The sequence below is a fragment of the Sus scrofa genome, chromosome 7 (assembly GCF_054392235.1).
Source record: "Sus scrofa isolate SSC_HxYL_T2T_F1_AM1 chromosome 7, Sscrofa_HxYL_maternal_Yorkshire_Landrace_v2.0, whole genome shotgun sequence".
Classification (NCBI taxonomy): Eukaryota; Metazoa; Chordata; class Mammalia; order Artiodactyla; family Suidae; genus Sus; species Sus scrofa.
In genome coordinates this window covers 73,587,996-73,611,953 of record NC_139389.1, presented here as the reverse complement: position 1 = coordinate 73,611,953, position 23,958 = coordinate 73,587,996, and the positions used below count along the sequence as shown (strand labels likewise).

General features: G+C 36.9%; 1 protein-coding gene across 2 annotated transcripts in view; it reads right to left on the bottom strand.

Annotated features, from left to right (window-relative positions):
- Positions 1-23,958, bottom strand: part of BAZ1A (bromodomain adjacent to zinc finger domain 1A) — a 100,316-nt gene that overhangs the window by 37,549 nt on the left and 38,809 nt on the right. For both annotated transcript variants that reach the window (NM_001244159.2, XM_013989047.3), the window contains 9 exon segments: positions 1,333-1,479; positions 3,003-3,141; positions 3,831-3,926; positions 7,152-7,318; positions 8,477-8,576; positions 9,338-9,472; positions 15,095-15,182; positions 17,836-17,937; positions 18,994-19,137. In NM_001244159.2, coding sequence (NP_001231088.1) covers positions 1,333-1,479; positions 3,003-3,141; positions 3,831-3,926; positions 7,152-7,318; positions 8,477-8,576; positions 9,338-9,472; positions 15,095-15,182; positions 17,836-17,937; positions 18,994-19,137 — 1,118 coding nt within the window.

Here is a 23,958-nt window from a genome sequence, read left to right as displayed (position 1 = left end):
CACTAGGACTGCTGAAATTCACCTGCTTCGAATCCTGAATTAAAGAAAGCTTTATCTTGTATTAAGGTCAGAATTTGGTCAATAACCCTGTGACAGTATTGGTCATTAAGACGACCTAAAGAATAAAAGAATGAATTTATGCTACAATGTCTATCTTAGATAATCCATCTGTAGTGTTAGTACTTGTCATTTTAGAAAATCTTTACATGTTTTATAGGTGGATTTACTCTTCTGTCTTCTCTTTAGTAGAGTCTCACCTAACTGACTAAATCATTTGAGTTGACAATGAGGACCACATTGTTAAAATGACCTTGATAAGGGACTTATGCCCTTTAAGAATGTTATTAGCATTCAAGCGAGAGAATATCTGAACTCAGGTTGTAATTTAAAAGGCAACCAACACTGGATACTTACTTATATATCATTGTCCTATTGCTTCAGCAATTAGGCATAAAGGAAATTAGCTCAAATTACCTAAGGACAACCATACTATCTGAATGGAGGAATGTCACATTTTTTTTCTACCAATATTCTGCTCTCAAGATATCTCCAAATAGTTATTTCTTATTGTAAATTCTTATGAAATACACTAAAGTATTGTTATTGTTAATGGTCCTATCTCGTATGTGGCAAAATTCAGAAAGTATTATGTTGGAAGTCAAATCAACCTTTTAATATAAATGCTTAATAATTCCTCTGATTGAAGTAAATACTAAATAAAAGTGAATATTTTCTGTATTAAAAATTAAAAAAGCTTTCCTTCAGAATTATTTCTATATTAATATGTACCACCCACTGACTCCTAAAATTTATCTGTATAAAATTTAAAGAGCAAAGTATTCTAGTTCAAACTAATTAGTGAAATTAAAAAATTAAATTTACTTAACTCTCATCTAAAAACTGTTAGATCTGGAATGAAATCAGTAGCAGTATTTTCAATTTAATTTATTAAAAACAACAACTGAAGTATTTCCTTATATGGAGGGGAAAAAAATCAGTGCTTATTTAGTAGAATTTCTCAGAATTACAGATACTGATCAATGAAATCTGTAATGCTCCTAAATCATAGGAGAAATCTAAAAGAATAAAAAGCAAGACAGACTGGCAGCAGTGGGGGTAGGGAGTGGGGGGTGGGGGAGAGCAGTATTTTTTAGCTCATTAAAACAAAGCTTTTCTAAAACTGATAATGTGTTGTTAGTATGTGACTTAAGAATCAACTAACTTGAACAACCATAATTTTGAACCATAAATTCAAGTTAATTTTAAAATAACCTTCAAAAATTAGTTTCACTACAAAGCTACAATCAGCTAGCAATAATATTTAATTCTGACCTTTGGTGTCAGCATCAGTTATTTGCTCTTTGGCTACTTCCTCTTCTTCTTCAGCTATCGCCTGGAAGATGGCAGTCAGGAAGAAAAAAAGCAATTCACATAGTGGGCCTTCACTGTCATTTCCTACAAGAGCTTCCTCTAACACTTCTGTGAATAAAATGTTTAAAATGAATTTAAAGTTCTGGTCATGTACTGAAAAAACAACTCCACTGGAATAATAAACAATTTAATCAACAACAGCCTGTGTAACTATTTTCTTAAGTGTCCATTTATCAAAGTACAGCCAAGTTTATTCAAGGCAAAAAATTTTTAAAAATTTATAATAATTTATAATGTAATTATAAATCAGTAAAATACAGTAAAATCATAAGCCAAAATCCCCACATCCAAAGAAAGCCAAATTAGTCTCAAGAGATCAATATAATAGTTTATTGAGGTTTGAATTTGAGATGTAAATTAAGACATATTAAAATTATAATTTTACTCTCATTTGAATAACAATGCCAAAAGATTTGTTATTGTTGTCCCACTGTTCTTTTTTTGTTTGTTGTTTTAAGGCCACACCTGTGGCATATGGAAGTTCCCAGGCTAGGGGTCGAATCGGAGCTGTAGCTACCGGCCTACGCCACAGCCACAGCAACTTGAGATCTGAGCCTCGTCTGTGATCCACACCACAGCTCATGGCAATGCTGGATCCTTAACCCACTGAGCAAAACCAGGGATCGAACCTGGATCCTCATAGATATTAGTCGTTTCCACTGAGCCACAATGGGAACTCGTGTCCCAATGTTCTTAATAGCTATGTGGGACATTACTGTTTACCAAACAGTGCACAGCAGAGGTAATCATCAGCAACAGTTATAATCCTAATATGCTCAAGATATAAATCTTTCTCATCTCATTCACCTTACCTAAACCAACAATGTTTAGACCTCTGGATCTGTAAGGCACAATGATTCATGCCTCATCTAGCTCATAAAGAGAAATTCAGGGAATGTGAAAGCCTTCCTGAAGAATATACTCTTACTCAAATAAGAGTGGCACTGTAATTCTGTCTTTAAGAGTCTTTATTTGGATTCCAAGAAAATTATTTTGCTATTGGCAGCTAAATATCAAAATGGGATCTAAAGCCCTTCACATACCAATTTAGCTTTTATAAATGATGTAAATACAAAGTAATAGTGAATAAGTACAGAGGCAAAATAGAATAAAAAATTAAAGGTAGACAACAACTTGTCTCCAAATATGACTTATGTCAATTCCTTCCCTCCTTGCACTTACATACCATGCCACTCTCAAGAAGTAGTCTATTCCTTCACTTCCTTGAATCCCCCAGGCCCACCTACTGGAATTTGGCAGAAGTAATCAAGAAAACTGGCAGTTTCTGTTTCCGGCCTCTTGGAGCACTCAGCTGCCACATAAGAAGTGCAGGCCATCCAGTGTGGAGAGTACCAAGGGACCAGGTAGGCGTGTGCGTGTGCATAAGCCACCATGAACATCTCACCAGGTGAGCCTTCAGATGACTCCAGCTCCCTACTGGAGACTGACCATATCCATGTGAAAGATCCCAACAGCTAGGTCCAATGACTCCACAGAACTTTGAGAGAAAATAATTTGCTTTTTTAAGCCACTAATTTTAGGGTGAATTATAACACAGCAATAGCACTTGCCTAGGGTTACTCCCTCAGGAAACTCATCTTGAAGATCGAAAAGCTCCCCAAATGCATTAAGGAACTCCAAAACCATCAGAGCATCACCAAAGATTTCAGGAGGTAGTCTAGTTTTCACTGGAGTTGGTTCTGGAAGTTCCTGCAAGATTGAACAATTTATATAACTATCTGAACCAAGCACAGGAAATTGTAAATATGATACACTCTTTACCTAATAAGAATTATTTCATGTAAAGAATTATTTCATACAGTTCTCAACCCTGGATGTTTACTGTCATCACTTTTGGAACTTTTGAAATTATAGATGCCCTGGCTTTATTTCAACTTTACTAAATCACAGTCTTTAGGGACTTCTTCCTCATCAAACTAAAAATGTAACTTGAGGTTGAAGTGTGCCTCTGACTACACTTTCCAGTCAAGAGAGATTCCTAACCTAAATTCTGAGGTCAAGGCCTTAGCTGTATCAATATGATTTTTGATGCGGTATTTTCCTTAGGATATGAAACAGACTTAATTCACCATCTGTTATCTTAGAAATGGTTCCTTATAAACTGAGATGAATGAGTTGGGTTTGGATATTTTGGTTATTCTGGAGACAGGCAGAATCTTTGTCTAGCAATCAAGCTAAATGCATGCCTGGCCCCAGTTGTTACTGGGCTATCAAGGATAGTACAGATGACCAACTATTTCCACAGAATAAGAATCATTATTGAAGCTTGTTACAAAATACTAACAATGCTACCTTGGAACTCTAAAGAAAAACACTTGCTTAAGTGGCTATTTCCTCTGTTACACAGGTGTGTGAAACATCACATAACATGCTTTTACCTTAAGATCATCACATTCCATGTCTTCTCTAGGTTTACTCCACTGTTTTAAGTATTCCATATATTTTTTCTTTTCTTCACGCAATTTCTCTCTTTCCTAAAACAAAAGGTTAATAAAAATTCTTATAAGAAATTTATAAGGCAGGAGTTCCCCGTTGTGGTGCAGCAGAAACAAATCCGAATAGGAACCATGAGGTTGCTGGTTTGATCCCTGGCCTCGCTCAGTGGCTCAAGAATCCGGATGAGGCTCGGATCATGCATTGCTGTGGCTGTGGTGTAGGCCAGCAGCTACACCTCCATTTAGACCCTAGCCTGGGAAGCTTCATATGTCATGGGTGCGGCCCTGAAAAGCCAAAGACAAAAAAAAAAAAAAAAAAAAGAAATGTATAAGGCAGCATCAGCATCACCTGGGAAGTAGTAAGAAACACAGATACCCTAGACCTACCCCACCTACTGACCTAGAAACTCTGGGATTGGGCCCCAGCAATTGATATAAGCCCTTCTGGTGATCTTGATGCACATTAATGTGTTAAAACTACTGATCAAAACAATGCCTATCTGGCAGAACTGCTACAAAGGTAAAAAATGTCCAACGCATAGTAGCTCCTGGATAAGTATTATTTCAATCTAACCGCATATAGAAGCTCTCCCTCAACTTAATTTAACTTAATTAAATTGTTTAAGTCTTGGCTAAAAAAAACCTGACAATTGTAAAAAGTTTAGAAAGTCATTTACGTATTATGAACATTTTTAAGGACCAATCTTTTTTAAGTCAAAAAGGGACACTGCCGATGTCAGAATTTCTGTTGCACCTCTTAGGTACAAGGCACATCAAAACTTTCCTTATTTCATGGTATGGACACTTTATCCATGGTTCAGAACACATGAACTTGGCAAGAGTGTGTCTTTTGTTACTAGCAAAGCAAACGCCATGATGGCACAGCAGAAACGAATCCAACTAGGAACCATTGGGTTGCAGGTTTGATCCCTGGCCTTGCTCAGTGGGTTAAGGATACAGTGTTGCCATGAGCTGTGGTGTAGGTCACAGATTTGGCTTGGTTCTGGCGTTGCTGTGGCTCTGGCATAGGCTGGCAGCTGTAGCTCCAATTAGACCCCTAGCCTGGGAACCTCCATGTGCTGTGGGTATGGCCCTAAAAAGACAAAAAAAAAAAAAAAAAAAAAAAATTAGATCCTAACTAAAGAGGTAAGAAATTATTAGAGTACCTAAAATAAAACTTCCCCTTACATTTGTAATACATTGTTTTTAAGACTCTTTTAAATCTGAGTAACAGCCTAGGGGACACAGAATGGACAGTAAATAAAAGCATTATTAGAATACAATTGGGGACTTTTTGCTCACGTAAGTCTTTTGAAACCCTTATTTCTTGATTCTGGTATTTGAAACTGCAAGATAAATACTGACCCTAAAATGTCTCTAATAAAGCTGAATGTAAAAGAATTTTTTATTTATAATTATTTCCAATAAGCATGTTAATACATTATATGTTTAATACATATTAATATTCTTTCTTGGAAATTTAGCAACACTGAAGTAAACAGATGTATACTTATCAAATTTAACATAAAATAAGGTAGTACAGAACTTATTAACTGTGCTTTGAATGTTCTGCTGAAATAAGTTCTCCCTTCCCCCAACTAATTCTTATACCATGTATAAGATGGGTATTTTCTTTGTTTCTAAGATACACAAAAAGTACAACATATTTGGCAAGCAAATACTTATGTCCAAGTAGAGAATTTTTATTTTTTTATTTTTTTTAGGGCCGAACTTGCAGCATATGGAAGTTCCCACGCTAGGGGTCGAATTGGAGCTGCAGCTGCCAGCCTATGCCACAGCCACAGCAACATAGGACCTAAGCTGTGTCTGTGACCTACACCACAGCTCACGGCAACGCTGGATCGTTAATCCACTGAGCCAAGGATGGAACCCACATCCTCATGGATCCTAGTCAGGTTTATTAACTGCTGAGCCACGAAAGGGAGCTCCCCATGTACAGAAAACTTTAAAAATGTTCTTATCCTTTGACCTATTATTTTACTTCTACAAATTTATCAAGAGACATAATCCAAAAACAGGAAAGACTTTTATTCACAAATATGAATAAAGTACCATTATTTATGAGCAAAAATTTGTAAATCGCTTACTTATATCTATTTGATTGTTATATTCAGTCGCTAAAAATTCCACTTAGTTAATTTAATAACATGAAGGAATGTTTACAATAATGTTAAACAAAAAAATATACAAAATTACACACATATATATATATATATATATATATATTTTTTTTTTTTTTGCTTTTTAGGGCCACACCCATGGCACATTGAGGTTCCCAGGCCAGGGGTCCAATTGGAGCTACAGCCATGGGCCTACACCACAGCTGCAGCAATGCCAGATCTGAGCCGCATGTGTGATCTACACCACAGCTCATGGCAACACTGGAATCCTCAACCCATTGAGCATGGCCAGGGATCGAACCCACAACCTCATGGATCATAGTCGGATCCATTTCCACTGCGCCATGATGGGAACTCCTCCTAAATACAAAATTATAAATGCTGGCTGTTATTCTAGAAGGCCCAGAATAAAGACTAGAAGTAAATTAATCAAAGTGTTAATGCTATCTCTAGATTACAAGTGTTTTTTTTTTTCTTCTACATTTCCTAGAGTAAACATGTATTAAACACTCTCCACCTCCACCTTAGGGACCTATCTGAAATAATTCAAGAAATACATGCAATTTAAATGTGCACACTGTGTAACATGATCGCCTAAGGTTACTTGAGACTATCCTGGGAGAACCAATGACAATGACTCCAGAAGAAACCAGCTATAGAATTCTCTAAGGAGTAACTACCACTGAAGATTATAATCAAAGAATTGCTGAAATACTGATTATCACAGTTACCTTATTCTTCCAGGAAGGTAATAACATTACACTATTTCTTATTAATTACACATTTTATTGCATTTTTCTAATGACATATTTTATTACTTTTGAAAGTTTTACATACATTGTCTTCCCTAAATATGGAAGTCTAAATAATGAAGAAAATCAACTTCAGAATTATACTTTAGAAGAGGCTTTGAAGTATAAAGGTATGTGTGTAAGTTGAACCTTAAATCATTCATTAAATTTTCCAGTACGAAAGGGAGATAAACCAATACTATTTATCAGCATTCTATACACAACTAAATGTGAATAAAAGTGATAAAAGTATTTGAAAATAACCATAAATTTAAATATGTAAAATACTATTTACTATTTGTGGAGAGCATAACTAATATACTTGAATATACCTTTTCTCTTTCTATTTTAAGCCTCTCTTTTTCTTCTTTCTTCTTCATTCTCTCTTCTTCCACAATTTTCTTCAGTTCTTCCTTCTTTTTCTCTTTATCTTCTTTTTCTTTTTTCTTTGCCTCTAGAGCATCTGCTTTATCTCTTTTTAATTTAGCCTTTTCAAAAGCTGTGGAGAAGGTCAAACTTAGAACAGTACAAAGGTAAAAAAATAATACATTTTTTTAATGTAACAAAAGAATCCCGGAAATACCTTAAGGCTAAATGAGATCAAGAGAGACTCATAGGGGTTGCAAATTCTGGGGGGAGTGAGCAGGTGATTAAAATGGGAAGAGCAAGTTGACTGTGTTTAAAACAAACTACTGCAGTGGGATAAACATATACCTGCCTTGAAAAGCCTTGCTACTCAAAGTGTGACCTTCAGATGAGTAGCAAGATATTACCTTGTCAGAAATGCAGAATCTCTTCTCCAAGCCAACCTACTAATATAGTTTCTTTTCCCCTCTTTCCTTTTGTGGTTGCACCTGCAGCTTATGGAAGTTCCCAGGCTAGGGGTCAAATTGGACGTAGCCACAGTGGCACCTATCTGAGCCACATCAGCTTGTGACAACACCTAATCCACTGAGCGAGGCCAGGGATGGAACCCAAATCCTCACAGACACTATGTCGGGATACTACATTCCTGCTGAGCCACAAGGGAAACTTCCTCCCTCCCCCTACTTTAAAAGAAAAAGATAAAGAAAAAAAAAAAACAAAAAAAACCACTTTTTTTTTTCAGACCTACTAATTTAGAACCTTCATTTTAACAAGATTTCCAAGTGATTCATATATAATATAGTCACATATGGGAAGCAATGTTTTATAAGGCTGTATGACTCAAACAAAATGGCCCAAAACAGTTTCTAGCCCCTAGAAACTCCCAACTTGTACTCAATCTGCATTAGGTAAGTTTAACAGGGTATATACTATACTTTGAAATATTATTTTACGAGAGGAAGAGCTGTCTCAATTATCACACAAGTCAACAGTTATCTGAGGGAAAAAATTATGCTTAAAAAAAAAAAAACCCAGAGAAGTTTCCCTGTGGAGCAATGGATTAAGGATCCAGTGTTGTCTCTGCAGCGGCTTGCGTCACCAGTTTGATCCCTGGCCTGGAAACGTCCACATGAGGCTGGTGAGGGCCAAAAAACCCACACAAAACGAAGAACGAAAAACAAAACAAAACAAAACACAGAAATACATCACTTTAGAAACATCTTCTACCTGGGAACAGAGAAATATTCTTTCCTGTAACTAAACAGTTTTTGGAGAGAATGTTAAAACTCACCCAGTGACTTTATTTCTTCTTGTTTCAAAAGTTTCTCTCTTTCTTTAGTAACTTTGTTCCTAAAACCTACAACAGTCTGTTTATTAGCAATGGTGTCCTCCTAAAAAACAAAAAACAAAAAAACATAAACAAAAACAAGAAACTAAAGTTGTAGAACCAGAACTTTTACAAACAAATGGTCTTCTTTGTTCTTACAGTAAGAATAAAGCAATTATACTTTATACTAAGGTTTTATTCTAACTGAACTTTAATAACTCTAGTTTTAACACAGAGAACAGAGAATAGTAGCTAATTCTATAGTTTTATAAATTACTACAAAAAACAGCCAGGAAAAACAACTGGTTTTGTTTTGAGGGGAGACTTAAAAGTATACATTAGAAAAACCAAAAAATCTTCCAGGGTACTTTATAAACTAGATAGTATAGACATCAAATAAGACACAGGCAGAGAAAAGACATGCCAGACATAACTGTGGTTAATATTAAACAATGTCAAAAGTTTATTTTTACTTTATTTATTGAGATTAATCTAGCCTGCTTAATTGTGATATTATCTCTTACCTTTTAAATGATCTTTACATTTCAATCCCATAATTTATTCCCCATATGTCATCCTGCTTTACTATTTGCTTATATGCTTGCTTCCACTTTGATATAAAATCCCTGTGGCATAAGAGTCATGTCTAATTCACAACTGATACTTCTACAAGCCTCACTGCAGAACAGTTACCAACACACAGTACACAGTTTAAGGAATGTGTTCCTTCCTACAGGCTAAGGAGTGAAGGGTGTCAACACTACTCTTGATTTTGATTAGTTTTATTAAGAGCCATAATGTAGTTTTTATCAATTCTCTACTTACCTGACTAATAGATACTCGTTTGGGAGGTCTCCCTCTTCTCCTGTTAGCAGGACTGAAGATAAATGTGGGAGGGTCATCAGGGAAGAAATAAGAAAAATCTTGTTCTGCTATTTTATATGTTGAAAGAGATGATGCCTTCATTTAAAAAAGACATAGGGTACAATAATGACACATAAGTAAACCATATATAGATATGCTCTAACACGTCATATGACTACTGCTAAAAACCAGGTCAAAAACATTAGAGCTCCATGTGTATTATGTATTTATATACATTTTATTACTTGACCCTTTAAAAAACTAGATAATTAATCAGTTTTACCAAAAAGAAAATCACAATTCAAAAGATAACTTTACCATAAAATACTCAAGAATGTTTCAATAATTTCTTGAATTCTAAAACTATTTCAAAATTATATTTACAAAATAATCTTTTCATTGTGTGTGTCTTTTTAGGGCCACACCTGTGGCATATGGAGGTTCCTAGGCCAGGGGTCTAATCGGAGCTGTTGCTGCTGTCCTAAGCCAGAGCCATAGCAATGCCAGATCTGAGCCACGTCTTCGACCTACACCACAGCTCACGGCAATGCCAGATCCTTAACTCACTGAGTGAGGCCAGGGATTGAACTTGTGTCTTCCTGGTTCCTAGTCCAATTCGTTTCTGCTGCGCCATGATGGGAACTCCTATTTACACCATAATTTTGTTTTCTTCACTTTTGACTAATTTTGTATGAGACTTTTCTATGTAAATAAATAATCCCTATATTTACTATTAAAAATTCACTGCAGGAGTTCCTGTTGTGGCTCAGCGGAAACAAACCCGACTAGTATCAGTGAGGACGAGGGTTCAATCCCTGGCCTTGCTCAGCTAAGGATCCAGCATTGCCGTGAGCTGGGATTCCGAATGGCTGTGGCTGTGGCTAGCGGCTACAGCTTCAATTCAACCCCTGGCCTGGGAACTTCCATACGCCACAGGTGCAGGTCTCAAAAGACAAAAAAAAAAAAAAAAAAAAAAAATTCCCCTGTACTAAATAAATGAATTAATTTTTTCTTAGTCATTTCTTAACTGCTGAACATTTAGATTTCCCCCCGGTTTGGAGTGATACTTAAATACTTTATTTAAAGTTGGACTGGGAGTTCCCTTTGTGGTGCAGTGGAAATGAATCCGACTGATATCCAGAAGGATTCGGGTTCTATCCCTGGCCTCACTCAGTGGGTCGAGGATCTGGCGCTGCTGTGACCTGTGGTGTAGGTTGCAGACTCGGCTGGTATCCAGAGTTGCTGTGGCTGTGGAGTGGGCTGGCAGGCTTCAATTCGACCCCTAGCCCGGGAACTTCCATATGCTCTAAGTACAGCCCTAAAAAACAAAAATAAACACATGAAGTCGGTCTGGATAAAAGCAGAACTAATGATAAATTTCTATCAAGTTTCAACTCAAAATTTAAGTTCAGAGAAGTCAACCTCATTTTTGTCAGAAGTGTTGTGGTTCTAGGATAATTACTAAATGTAAGTTTCTCTTCTTTTACTTTGTATTCAGAACTTGTTCACCTCTTATGCATGTTCAACTCAAGACTTTTAAAAAAATTTTATTAGCAATTCTTAAGATTATTTTTGGTCTAACAGTCACTGCCTTTTCTTTCTCTCCAAAAAACATGTGCAATTTACAAAAACAAAGAAAATGTGTAAGAAAATAATGATAAAAAATTTAAACAGTTAACAAAATAGGAATACTTTTAAAGGGAATTCAATTTTATACATAATATTTTTATTTTTGGTAGAACATAGCTTTTGACAACCTGAAATTTAATCAGTTCTGGCCATCAGAGTAAATCAAGAATCCAGTAAGATTTTACATTAAAAGTAAATTCCATTAAGATGGCTGTCTACTGCCCTAAATGATAACCCTTGAGTACAGAGAACTGTCCTTTAAGTATGAATGGGTGGTTTCCTCTAAAATATATACCCTAAAAAGGTCAAAATAGGTTTCAATATATTAATTGCCAAGATGTCCGTATTCACACATACAATACCCACAATAAACAAAAATACCACTTCAGCAGGCACTGCTGCTGCTTCTTCCTCTTTTTTTTTTTTTTTTTCTTGCTTATTAGGGCCACACTTGCGGCATATGGAGATTCCCAGGCTAGAGGTCAAATTGGAGCTACAGTTGCCAGTCTACGCCAGAACAACAGCAACACGGGATCTAAGCCACCCACGTCTGCAACCTACACCACAGCTCAAGGCAATACCAGATCCTTAACCCACGGAGTGAGGCCAGGGATCGAACCCGCAACCTCATGGTTCCTATTCGGATTTGTTTCTGCTGTGCCACAACAGGAACTCCCTTGCAGGTACTTCTAACAACAGTTTACACTCACCCTACTGGTATCAAATTTTGCTGTCTTGGAAGGCGGGAGGGGGTGTGTGCGCAAGTATACCAAAATATTTACTACCATCTTTCATTATACTCTAAGACAAAAATGTTCACTGTCATCTTAATTTTCATTTATTCTCTCTTTTTTTTGTTGTTGTTGTTGTCGTTGCTATTTCTTGGGCCGCTCCCTCGGCATATGGAGGTTCCCAGGCTAGGGGTTGAATCGGAGCTGTAGCCACCGGCCTACGCCAGAGCCACAGCAACGCGGGATCCGAGCGGTGTCTGCAACCTACACCACAGCTCACGGCAACGCCACATCGTTAACCCACTGAGCAAGGGCAGGGACCGAACCTGCAACCTCATGGTTCCTAGTCGGATTCGTTAACCACTGCGCCACTACGGGAACTCCCTTAATTTTCATTTATTAAGGTGAACTTCCTTTCATGTTTACTGACTGTTTTATTTTCCTTGGTGAAAAACTGCTGATGTCCTCCACCGTTTTTTTTCTCTAACCAGGTTGGTTTTGTTCATTGAATGTGTTAAGAGATCTTAGTAAATTAGGGGAACTGGCCAACTGACTATTTATAATATACATATGCAACTGTTCACTGATTCACTGGCTGCCTACCAAGTGCCAAGCACTGTTCTAGCTAGTTATCACCAAGTGTCTACATTATTAACTTTTTGCAAGCATCATTTGCATGACTACCTGATACTCAATGCTACGGACAGAAGAATGCTTAAATTATCAAGGCAAATAAATAAAATAAACAAAGTCATCTGATAATGACTTTGTTCTTATGTGTTTTCAAGTTTTTATACCTCATCCACTGAATTTTTATCATGTCTATTTTTCTTTTTTTTTTTGGTTTTGATGAGTTTTTTATGTCTATTTTTCTAATGGGTGCTTATATTTTATAACTGATTTGAGTTCCTCATTGTATTCATTTAAAGTATTTTTCCTCCAGCACTTACCCTTAAAATCTATTCATTTTTAAACTTACATAATTTTAAAAATATTATATAAAAAAGCAAAAAAATGTTTAAAAATCATTATATAAAAAAGCAAAAAAAACCCTATATATATATATATGTATATATATTTATTTATTTATTTATTTTGCTTTTTAAGGCCACACCCATGGGATATGGAGGTTCCCAGGCTAGGGGTCTAACTGGAACTACAGCTACAGCTGCCAGCCTACACCACAGCCATAGCAATGCCAGATCTGAGTCGAAATCTGCCACCTACACCACAGCTCAGCAACTCCGGATCCTTAACCCAATGAGCGGGGCCAGGGATTAAATCCGGAACCTCATGGTTCCTAGTTGGATTCATTTCTGCTGCACCATGACAGGAACTCCCTAAACTTATATAAATTTATATTGTCAAATCAATCTCATCTTTGGCATTTCTTTTCTATTGCTCCTCCTAAGTATTTCAGTATGAATAACATTACAATTTATTTCATGTCTTTTTTAAAGTTATGTCTACCTTCATTTTTCCAAATAATTAACCAAGTGTTCCAGTTTTATTAAATAATCTATCTCCGTCTCTAGATATTTGAAATGTTATGTTTCACATACTCATATATTCTTTTTTCATATCTTTTCTTTTGATGTAACATTTACATATAATGAAATGCACAAATCTTAAGCATACAGTAGCTGATTACTGACACATGCATATAGCTCTCTAACCCATTCTATTATTTTTTTACTTAGATAAGCTTTCTCTCCCAATATGAGTTAAATATTTCTCTCTTTTTTTTTGTCTTTTTAGGGCCACACCTGCAACATATGGAAGTTCAGACTAGGGAATGATCAGAGCTGCAGCTGTCAGACTAAGCCACAGCCACAGCCACGCCCAGATCCAAGCCACATCCTCGACCTACCGCCACACAGTCTGCAGCAACACCAGATCCTTAACCCACTGAATGAGGCCAGGTATCAAACCTGTATCCTCATGGATACTAGTCAGGTTCTTAACCCACTGAGCCACAATGGGAACTCCTCTCATTTTTTTTTAAATCACAGAGACTCCTATTTTATTTATTTTTGGGGCCATGCCCATGCTATGTGGAAGTTCCATGGGCCAGGGATCAAAAGAGTACTATGGCAGTGAACTGAGCCATAGCAGTGACAAAACCAGATCCTTAACCACTGGGCCACCAAGGAACTCCAAATATTACTCATTAAAAAAAATAGTTTTAGGTGCAGTGTGTTAAGAATCTGACTGCATCACAGACATTGAAAAACTTATGGTCTCCGGAGGAGACAGTTTGGGGGGTGGTGGGATGTGCCTGGGCTGTGGGATGGAAATCCTGTGAAATCAGATTGTTATGATCATTATACAACTACAGATGTGATAAATTCATTTGACTAATAAAAAAAAATGAAGAAAAAATCACACACACACAAAAAAAGAATCTGACTGCAGCAGCTAGGGTCACTGTGGAGGTGTGGGTTCAATCCCTGGTGCAGGGCAGTGGTTAAAGGATCGGGCATTGCCACAGCTTCCATGTAGGTTGCAGTTGTGGCTTAGATTCAATCCCTGGCCCAGGGAGCTTCCATATACCGTGGGTGTGGCAAAAAAATTTAAAAATTAAAAAAATTTAAAAATTTTTAAAAATTAAAAAAAGTCAGGTTTCTGACCTTGACTTTTTTCCTTCCTTCCTGGTTATGAATAAAATACTCTAACTGCTTAGTATACTGATCTCTGATATTCTTTTTTTATATACATTGCTTCCCCATCTATAGCAGATTCTATTTTAGCATTGTTCTTTGAACCTTTTTTTGCAGCCAGCATGATACTATAAGAAAATTACCATTGCTCTACTGTGACAACTTTTCTTTTTCCAAGTTTTCCAACTATTCTCATCTGTCTTGATTGATTTTTTTCCCCCTTTTTATGGCTGCACCTGTACCATATGGAAATTCCTGGGCTAAGGGTCAAATTGGAGCTGCAGCTTTTAGCCTACGCCACAGTTATGGCAACAATGGAGCTGAGCTGCATATATGCCCTATGCCGCACCTTGTGGCAATGTCTGATCCTTAACCCGCTATGAAGCCAGGGATTGAACCTGCATCCTCATAGATTATGTTGGGTTCTTTACCCACTCAGTCACAATGGGAACTCCTGATCTTTTTTATACAAGGAAAAAAGTGGAAGTATCTAAGCCATCTAGCAATTCTAGCAATTGCAAAAAAAACAATATTTAATCCAATTAAATACAAATAAAATTGCTAAAATTGGCTCCAGATAAAAAGAGAGTTATTTTCAACCAACTTTGGAGTAACATTTCTGCAATGTTACAGCTTTATAACACTACTCACTTTCCTTTTTTCTTCTTTCCAACAAATAATTTCACTGTTCTGTTTACCTTAATTTTAATGACTCCATCTTGTGGTTCACAGTGTTGCTTCAGAAAAAGCTTTAGTTTGTCACGAGAAAACAGATGTTTTCTCCGGCTATAGGGGAAAAATGAGGAGAAAGAAGAGAGTGTTCGTATCAAAGAATTCAATCTGAACTCCATAATCTCTATAAATCCTATAACCTCAATTTCAAGCCTAGAAAAAGAACATTTCATTTGTTGCTTATGAACCACTGAGAAATCAAATAACACCTCAGGAAAACATACTACAGAGAGTAAACCAAATTTTGTAAAATTAGATGATTAGTCCTAGAGGTATCACTATTAATATCCCTAAAATAATTAAAATTAGTAGACTGCCAGTTATCACAGAGTACTACATAAATCAACATTCAAATGGATATTGTGAACAGAGTTAAATATGGGTTTGATTAAATTCTAAAATATCTTGTATGGCAGCCAACAAATTCATGGGATTAAAATTAAAGAGAGTTAAATTATTAAGATTCTAAAAATACTCTATTTTTTATTCTCCCCTGCCTCCAAATTCAAAAACAGCAATCACAACAGTACTACCACCACAAACAGAATAAACTAAAACCAAAAAAAGCAAAAAAAAACAAAAAATCCACAAATATTTCTAGAAAGAAAGCAAATGCTTCAACTGAATTTAATGCATAGATTTCTAGAAAGAGCCAAGTTAAAAGCTTTTATGAGTAAATAAACAATAGAGGAATTCTTTTTTTTTTTTTTTTTTTTTTTTTGTCTTTTGTCCTTTTAGGGCTGCACTAGCAGCATATGTAGGTTCCCAGGCTAGGGGTCTAATTAGAGCTGTAGCTGCTGGCCTAAGCCACAGCCACAGCAACACCGGATCCTTAACCCGCTGAGCGGGGCCAGGGATCAAATCCTCGACCTCATGGTGCCTAGTTGGATTTGTTTTGCTGTACCACAAAGGGAACTCCGAGGAATTCTTAAGTAGTGGCCCTCCCCAAAATGTGTTTCTTTTCCCAGACTATAGGAAGGACTATATGGAAAAAAAAAAAGATCTTGGTTTACTGCTGTATCCCGGTACCATATAGGAGAAGAAGGTAAATATCTTTTGACTACTAACTAAATATACTGGTCCTCAAGAAATGTAATGTCCTACATGACACCTATTAGTCACGTGTTTTTTTTTAAATAAAATTAAAAGTTGAGTTCCTCACAATTACTAGCCATATTTCAAGTGATCAGTAGTCACGTGTGGCTCTTGCCTATCATACTGGATAGCACACACATAACCTTTCTATCACTGCAGAAAGTTCTACTTGTTAGTGCTACTATACGTCAAAAAGTAAATAGAAAACTAAAAAATACTAAATAGGGAATTACATTATATAAAAAACACCTTGAACTAAAAACCAAAAAAGGGGAAAAATTCAACAATGAAAAAGGAAAACTTTGGTTGTTTCAACTACACTCTTCATTAGGCCATTAACCGAACAAATTCAAAACTGTGAAAAATTATAAGCATTAGCTTGAAAATGGTATTTTTCAATTTACAATGAAGTGTAGAATGCTACAGAGATCTTATACGAGTGATGGGACCCCAAAAACAAACAAAAAACTATACACACACCCATGTAGTTTACAGAAAGTAATACCTGACTCAAGATTCACTCAATACTTTTATTGTTATCACTTTTCTTTGGATCATGAATATATAGGGGGACAAAAGAGATGAGAGAATAAGTAAAATTACTTTTCATCAAACAAAATCCAAGACTGATTCCTTACTGGCAAGCTGGTAGTTGGCTGATAATGTCAGCTATTACTTTCATATGAATAAGAGCCTAACATTAACAGGCAACAATAGGATTTTCCTAAAATATATCAATGTAACCTAGAGCCATTTCTTTTAAATCAAAAGCCTCTCTATTTTGATTAAGTCTCAAACAGGAATTTTTAAAGATACTTATGGGAATTCCCGTCATGGCTCAGTGGAAACGAATCCAGCTAGTATCCATGAGGATAGGAGTTCAATTTCTGACCTCACTCGGTGGGTGAGGGATCTGGCGTTGTCATAACCTGTGGTGTGTAGGTCGCAGATGTGGCATGGATCCTGTGTTGCTAAGCCTGTAGCTCTGAATCGAGCTCTAGCCTGGGAATTTCCATAAGCCGCAAGTGCAGCCCTAAAAGGCAAAATAAATAAATAAATAATAAAATAAAGATGCTTTTTATTATTTAACTTTATTAAGAAATGGGAGATTGATCAGGTATTTGAGTCTAATGAATAAAATATTACAAATGTGATATATTTGTGATTTCTCAGCTTTGAAAATTGAGTTCTTTTATGAGAAGTACTTCATAAATAGGATCCTTTTTTTTTTTTTTTTCTTCTTTTTTAAGGCTGCACTTTAGGGCACATGGAAGTTCTTAGGCTAGGATTCAAATTAGAGCTACAGCGGCTGGCCTGTGCCACAGCCACAACATAGGATATGAAGCCACAGCTTGCGGCAAGGCCAAATCCTTAACCCACTGAGCGAGGCCAGGGTTCACACCTGCATCCTCATGGATACTAGTGGGATTCTCAACTCATTGAGCCACAACGGGAATTCCTGGGATCCTTCTTAATGATCAGTCTATGGGCATATAAATGTACATTTATTTTAAAAAAGGAAGCAATCACTTACAATTACCCATTTGTTCCATAGCAAATCTCCTTAATCAAACATAATTACTCTACTTTAAGAGAAGATATGGAGTTTTACCTGATTTGTGTTGCTTTAACAATAGCACACTCATACAATTCTTTTTTAGTGGGCTGCACCTTGTACTTGAATAGTAAGGGATCAATTGCATCTTTTTTCTTCCTAAAAAAAGCAAAGACACAAATAGATTAATAGTTTGGAAATGAGATATTTTAAATCAAATCTAGTTTTAAGAACATATTATAACAAAATCTCATGCATTTTTATTTTAATTATGATTTTATATAAGTTACTGATTTGCCTCACCATTTTTTTTTTTTTTTAATTTAAGGCCACACCGAGGCATATGGAGGTTCCCAGGCTAGGGATCAAATTGGAGCTACAGCTGCTGGCCTACACCACAGCCACAGCAATACAAGATCTGAGCCAAGTCTGCAACTTACGCTATAGCTCACGGCAACACTCGATTCTTAACCTGCTGAACAGGGCCAGGGATCAAATCCACAACCTCATGGATACTAGTCAGGTTTGTTACCACTGAGCCACAATGGGAATTCCTGCCTCATCATTCTATCAGCCAAAATACTGTACTATTTTATGTTAGGTAAATAACATTCAATAAATTTTTCTTGGGTGAAGAAAAATTAACATTCAATAACATTCAATAAACATTCAATAAATTTTTCTTGGGTGAAGAAATTCACTCCAAATGAATAAGCAGAGTACCTACCCAGTTTAGGTTAGATAAATTTATAAACAAACAGCTCTTGGATTTGCTTTTAATCTTTCTTCTTCATAGCTATGTATTCTAAGAGCAAAAGCGCCAGTCTACATGGATTTATGTGACTCTTCTGCAAAGAACACTCAGCTAACTAAAGTTGTCAATTGATTAAACTTCAGAAAGTTACAGAGTTTCTTCACTATATGTACTCTTAAGTGAATAATAACATACAGAATGAATTTTCCCAAGGAAACAAAATTGGACTGTATGATTATAATTGAATGAAGTGAGCTTCAACTGCTCTTGAGCAGTTGACTAGAATTAACTAGGTTAAGTTTCAATTTTGCAAATTCTAACATTTTTATTGAATCACATGCACAGTATACTAGTGTATGACTAAAAAGGAAGAAGGGTGGGATCAAAGAAAAAAAATTATTTCAATGAGATGTCAGTAGCCAATCCGATAAACATTTTAAAAATGAATAAAAATCACTTACCCGTTTTGAAAAGAACTGTTTTGTGTTTCTGAATCATCACTATCACTAATGATAATAGTTTCCCCATCTATACAACTGTCATGTCCATTAGCAAAACCATTTTGGTGTGATGGAGGGAGGACTTCCAAAATCCTACACTGTAACCTGAAAGAAAACAATGCATTTAAAAATGCAAATCATTTCATATTTTATAATCGAACATTTCAGAGCAGTCTATTTTGAACAAGGGAAAAGCAATTTTGTAGATACTATGGCTTATTAATATATCTGATTTAAAAAAGAGAAAATGTGTTGGGAGTTCCCATTGTGGCTCAGCAGTAATGAACCCAACTAGTATCCATGAGGAGGCGGGTTAGATCCCTGGACTTGCTCAGTGGGTTAAGGATCCTGCATTACTGTGAGCTGCAGTGTGGTCACAGACGAAGCTCAGATCCCATGTTGTTATGGCTGTGGATTAGGCTGGCAGCTATAGCTCCAATTCGATCCCTAGCCTGGTAACTTCCACATGCCGCACATGCAGCCCTAAAAAGCAAAAAAGAAAAAAAAAAAAAGAGAGAGAGAAAGTATGTTAACATCCTATTTATTAATTTAATTAATCAATTTCTTTGCTTTTTAAGGATGCGCCCGCGGTATATGGAGGTTCCCAGGCTAGGGGTCAAATCAGAGCTGTAGCTGCTGGCCTACACCACAGCCACAGCAATACGGGATCTGAGCCATGTCTGCGACCTACATCACAGCCTGCAGCAACAGATCCTTAACCCACTGAGGGAGGCCAGAGATTGAACCCGATCACGGATACTAGTCATATTCGTTTCCACTGTGCCACAATGGGAACTCCTAAAATCCAATTTAAGTAAAGGCTAACTACAATTTAAAATAACACAGCAAAGGAGTTCCCTTCATGGCTCAGTATTAACAAACCCAATTAGGATCCATAAGATGCAGGTTTGATCCCCGACCTCACTCGGGGGTTAAGGATCTGGCGTTGCCGTGAGCTGTGGTGTAGGCTGGCAGCTACAGCTCTGATTCACCCCCTAGCCTGGGAACCTCCATATGCTGTGGGTGTGGCCCTAAAAAGCAATAAATAAATAAATAAAACACAGAAACCAACAAGGGTTAATCTCCAAAATATACAAATAACTCATACAATTCAACAGCAAAAAAGCCAACAACCCAATGGAAAAATGGGCAAAAGACCTGAATAGACAGTTCTCCAAAAAAGACATACAGATGACCAGCAGGCACATGAAAAAATACTCAACATCAACTTATTATTAAGAAATGTAAACCAAAGCTACAATGAGGTACCATCTCATGCCAGTCTGAATGGCCATCACTAATAAGTCTATAAATAACATATAGTGGAAAGAGTGTGGAGAAGAGGGAACCCTCCTATACTGTTGGTGGGAGTGTAAACTGGTACAACCACTACAGAGAACAGTATAGAGGTTCCTCAGAAAACTGAATACTGAATTACTATATGATCCAGCAATTCCATTCCTGGACATATATCTGGACAAAACTATAATTAAAAAAGATACATGCAGCCATATGTTCATAGCAGCACCACTCACAAGAGCCAAAACATGGAAACAACTTAAATGTCCATCAACAAGTGAATAGATTAAGAAGATGTGGTTACATATATATAACGTATAGATAGAACAGAACTTAATAATGCCATTTGCAGCAACATGGATCCAACTAGAGATTTTCATACTAAGTAAGGTCAGTCAGGAAGAGAAAGACAAATACCATATGGTATCACACATACGTGGAATCTAAAATATGGGACAAACAAAACCATCTACAGAATAGAAACAGATTCAGACATAGAGAACAGACTTGTGGTTGCCTGGGGGGAGGGGGGAAGGAGAGGGATGGATTGGGAGTTTGGGGTTGGTAGATACAAACTATTACATTTAGAATGGATAAGCAAGGAGGTCCCACTGCACAGCGCAGGGAACTATATTCAATCTCTTGAGATAGACCATGATGGAAGATAATATAAGAAGGAGAGAGAGAGAGAGAGAGAGAGAGAGAGAGGGAGAGTGTGTGTGTGTGTGTGTGTGTGTGTGTGTGTGTGTGTGTGTGTGTCTGGGTCACTCTGCTGTACAGCAGATATTGGCACAACATTGTAAATCAACTATACTTTAAAAAAATAAAACAAGACAAAACCATTTTAAAGGTCAATTTATCAAGATTCTCAGCAATTATAGTCTTAACTAAAGCAGTGTTCAGAAAATCAAATATTGGCATAATATACCTCATTATACAGATTATTAGGCCTTACAGCTTTTCAAAGCATTCACTATTTTAAATTCTGAAATTTTCCTGATTATAACCTTTTAAATTCTCACTGTAACTTTTAGCGTGATTTCTTTCTTTCTTTCTTTCTTTTTTTTCCTTTTTGCTTTTCAGGGCCACACTTGAGGCCTATGGAGTTTCCCAGGCTAGGGGTTGAATCAGAGCTACAGCTGCTGGCCTACACCACAGCCACAGCAACACCAGATCCAAGCTGCATCTGGGACCTCCACCACAGCTCACACCAATGTTGGATCCTTAACCCACTGAGGGAGGCCAGGGATCAAACCTGAAACCTCATGGTTCCCAGTCGGATTCATTTCCTCTGCGCCACAACGGGAACTCCTGTGATTTCTGATCTATGGAAAGCTTCCTATTCACTAACTCTATTGATCCTACTTTGGCTTTCCTTACCCCTGCCTGCTCTATCTGGATTTTATGGGCTACAATTTCAGATTTACTAACCACAAGTGAAATATTCCTCGACCTTACTTTTTTAAATTTATTAATTTTTTTTTTTTTTTTTGCTTTTTAGGGCTGCACCTGCCACATATGGAAGTTCCCAGGCTAGGGGTCAAATCAGAGCTACAGCTGCCATCCTAAGCCACAGCCACAGCAATGCCAGATCTGAGCTGCACCTGCAACCTACACCACAGCTCATGGCAACGCCGGATCTTTAACCCACTGAGCAAGGCCAGAGATCGGCCCACATGCTCACGGATACTAGTTGGGTTCATTACTGTTGAGCCACAACAGGAACTCCTCCTCAATCTTAGTTTTACTGTGCCAGTTTTCAACAGATAAATAATTTAGATTTGGTATATGCATACAATGGAACATCATTCAGCAAAAAAAAAAGGAATGAAATACTCATGTATGCTAGATGGATGAACCTTGAAAACATTACGCTAAATTAAAGCAATTATATTAAAAAAAACTATATAATACATGAGTCCATTTATACGAAATATCCAGAATAGGGAAATCCAGAGATAGAAAGGAACTTGGGGGTAGGGGGACATGGCGAGAGGATGAGAGAGAAGAGTAATGGGCAGTGGTTGCTAAGGGGTGTGAGCTTTCTTTCGGGGGAAGTTGAAAATGCTCTAAAATTAGTTTGTAATGATGGTTGTAAATAGGTGAATTTTATGGTATGTGATAAAAAAGAGAGTCACAAGTAAAAGCAGGGTATAGTAAGGAGGTTAAAAAGAGAGAGAGTGTGTTGCTGGAATTCTATCTACAGCAAGCACCTCTACAACTCTTAAGCAATCCAGGTGTTTTATTAACCAAGAATATACTAAGCACATAAATACCTACCAATGGGCTAAAGCCTTACTCACTGAGAAAAAATGGCTCAAGATTAGACAATTTGCTCACTGTAACATTCATTTGGTTATCCCTACCATAAACAAGTTTTGATATATTGTGGGCATTCTTGAGACTGCCTGTCCATTCAGCCCTACTCTTTCTTGGACTTCATTCTCCCCAAACTCCACCTTTTTCCACATGGTAGTGGTAGAGCTGATATGTTCCCACAAAATCCTGGCCAGAGTTAGTTGTTAACAGGTGGGCACCTTTTTGCTGAGCCAGTACATCTTTTTTGCAATTTAAACGTTTGCAATCTAGAAAGTAAAAAATCAGTCCCCCTCCCATCATGGAATCTGAAAGATAGTAAAATTCTACTGCTGTGAGCAGCCACGTTTTCTGCCACATGGAAAAGGCCAGTATGCAGTGAGAGAAGAGAGGAGATATAGCAAGGATACTAGAGGTAATTCATTCTCTTATTCCTGTTCTGCAGATCTAGCTGTACCTTGCTCTATTTCAAGTTTAGCTGTTTACTCTTCCCTTTGAATCAATAAACTGATAATTCAACCTCTTGCCTATGTCAAAATAAAATTTTGTCACTTATACCCAAAGTTAACAGAATCAAACAATCCAGAAAGACAAAGAGTATACCTAGAGCTGATTCATTTTGGGAAGCTGGTGGATTTCTGTAAGATCACAGCACTTATTTTCATTAGCGTGCATTTTAACATATGCTTGCTTATATTCTCCTTTAGGAGAACATCTTTAGTTTTCCCAGCAGTATCTAATATTGAGATTAGGCACAGAGAAATCAGGACCATGGACTTACTGGTAGGAACTTTGCATTATACACAAATGGAAGGAAACAACTGGTTCCACAGCACCCCAAGGTTTAACCATCAACACAATGGGAGTTCTCATTGTGATCAGTAGGTTAAGAATCCAGGTTCAATCCCTGGCCTCAGTAGTGGGTTAAGGATCTGGCATTGCCATATGTTGCAGCATAGGTGGCAGATATGGCTCGGATCTGGCATTGCTATGGCTGTAGCATGGGCCAGCCGCTGCAGCTTCAAGTCAACCCCTAGCCTGGGAACTTACTGCAGGTGTGGCTATAAAGAGAAAAAAAAAAAATCAGCAAAATGTAGACTATATGGGTGAATCCAAAATGATCAAAGCATCTTATCCTCTGCAACTCATTTCCTTTCACAATGAGATTTATACAAATTCAATTAAAAGTATATGACTAAATAATTTGCTTCTAAAAAAGAACAGAAAAGAGAGAAGACTCAAATTACTAAAACTAGAAGTGAAAGTTGGAAAAGATTTTATATATAAGAGAATGCCATGGACAATTGTATG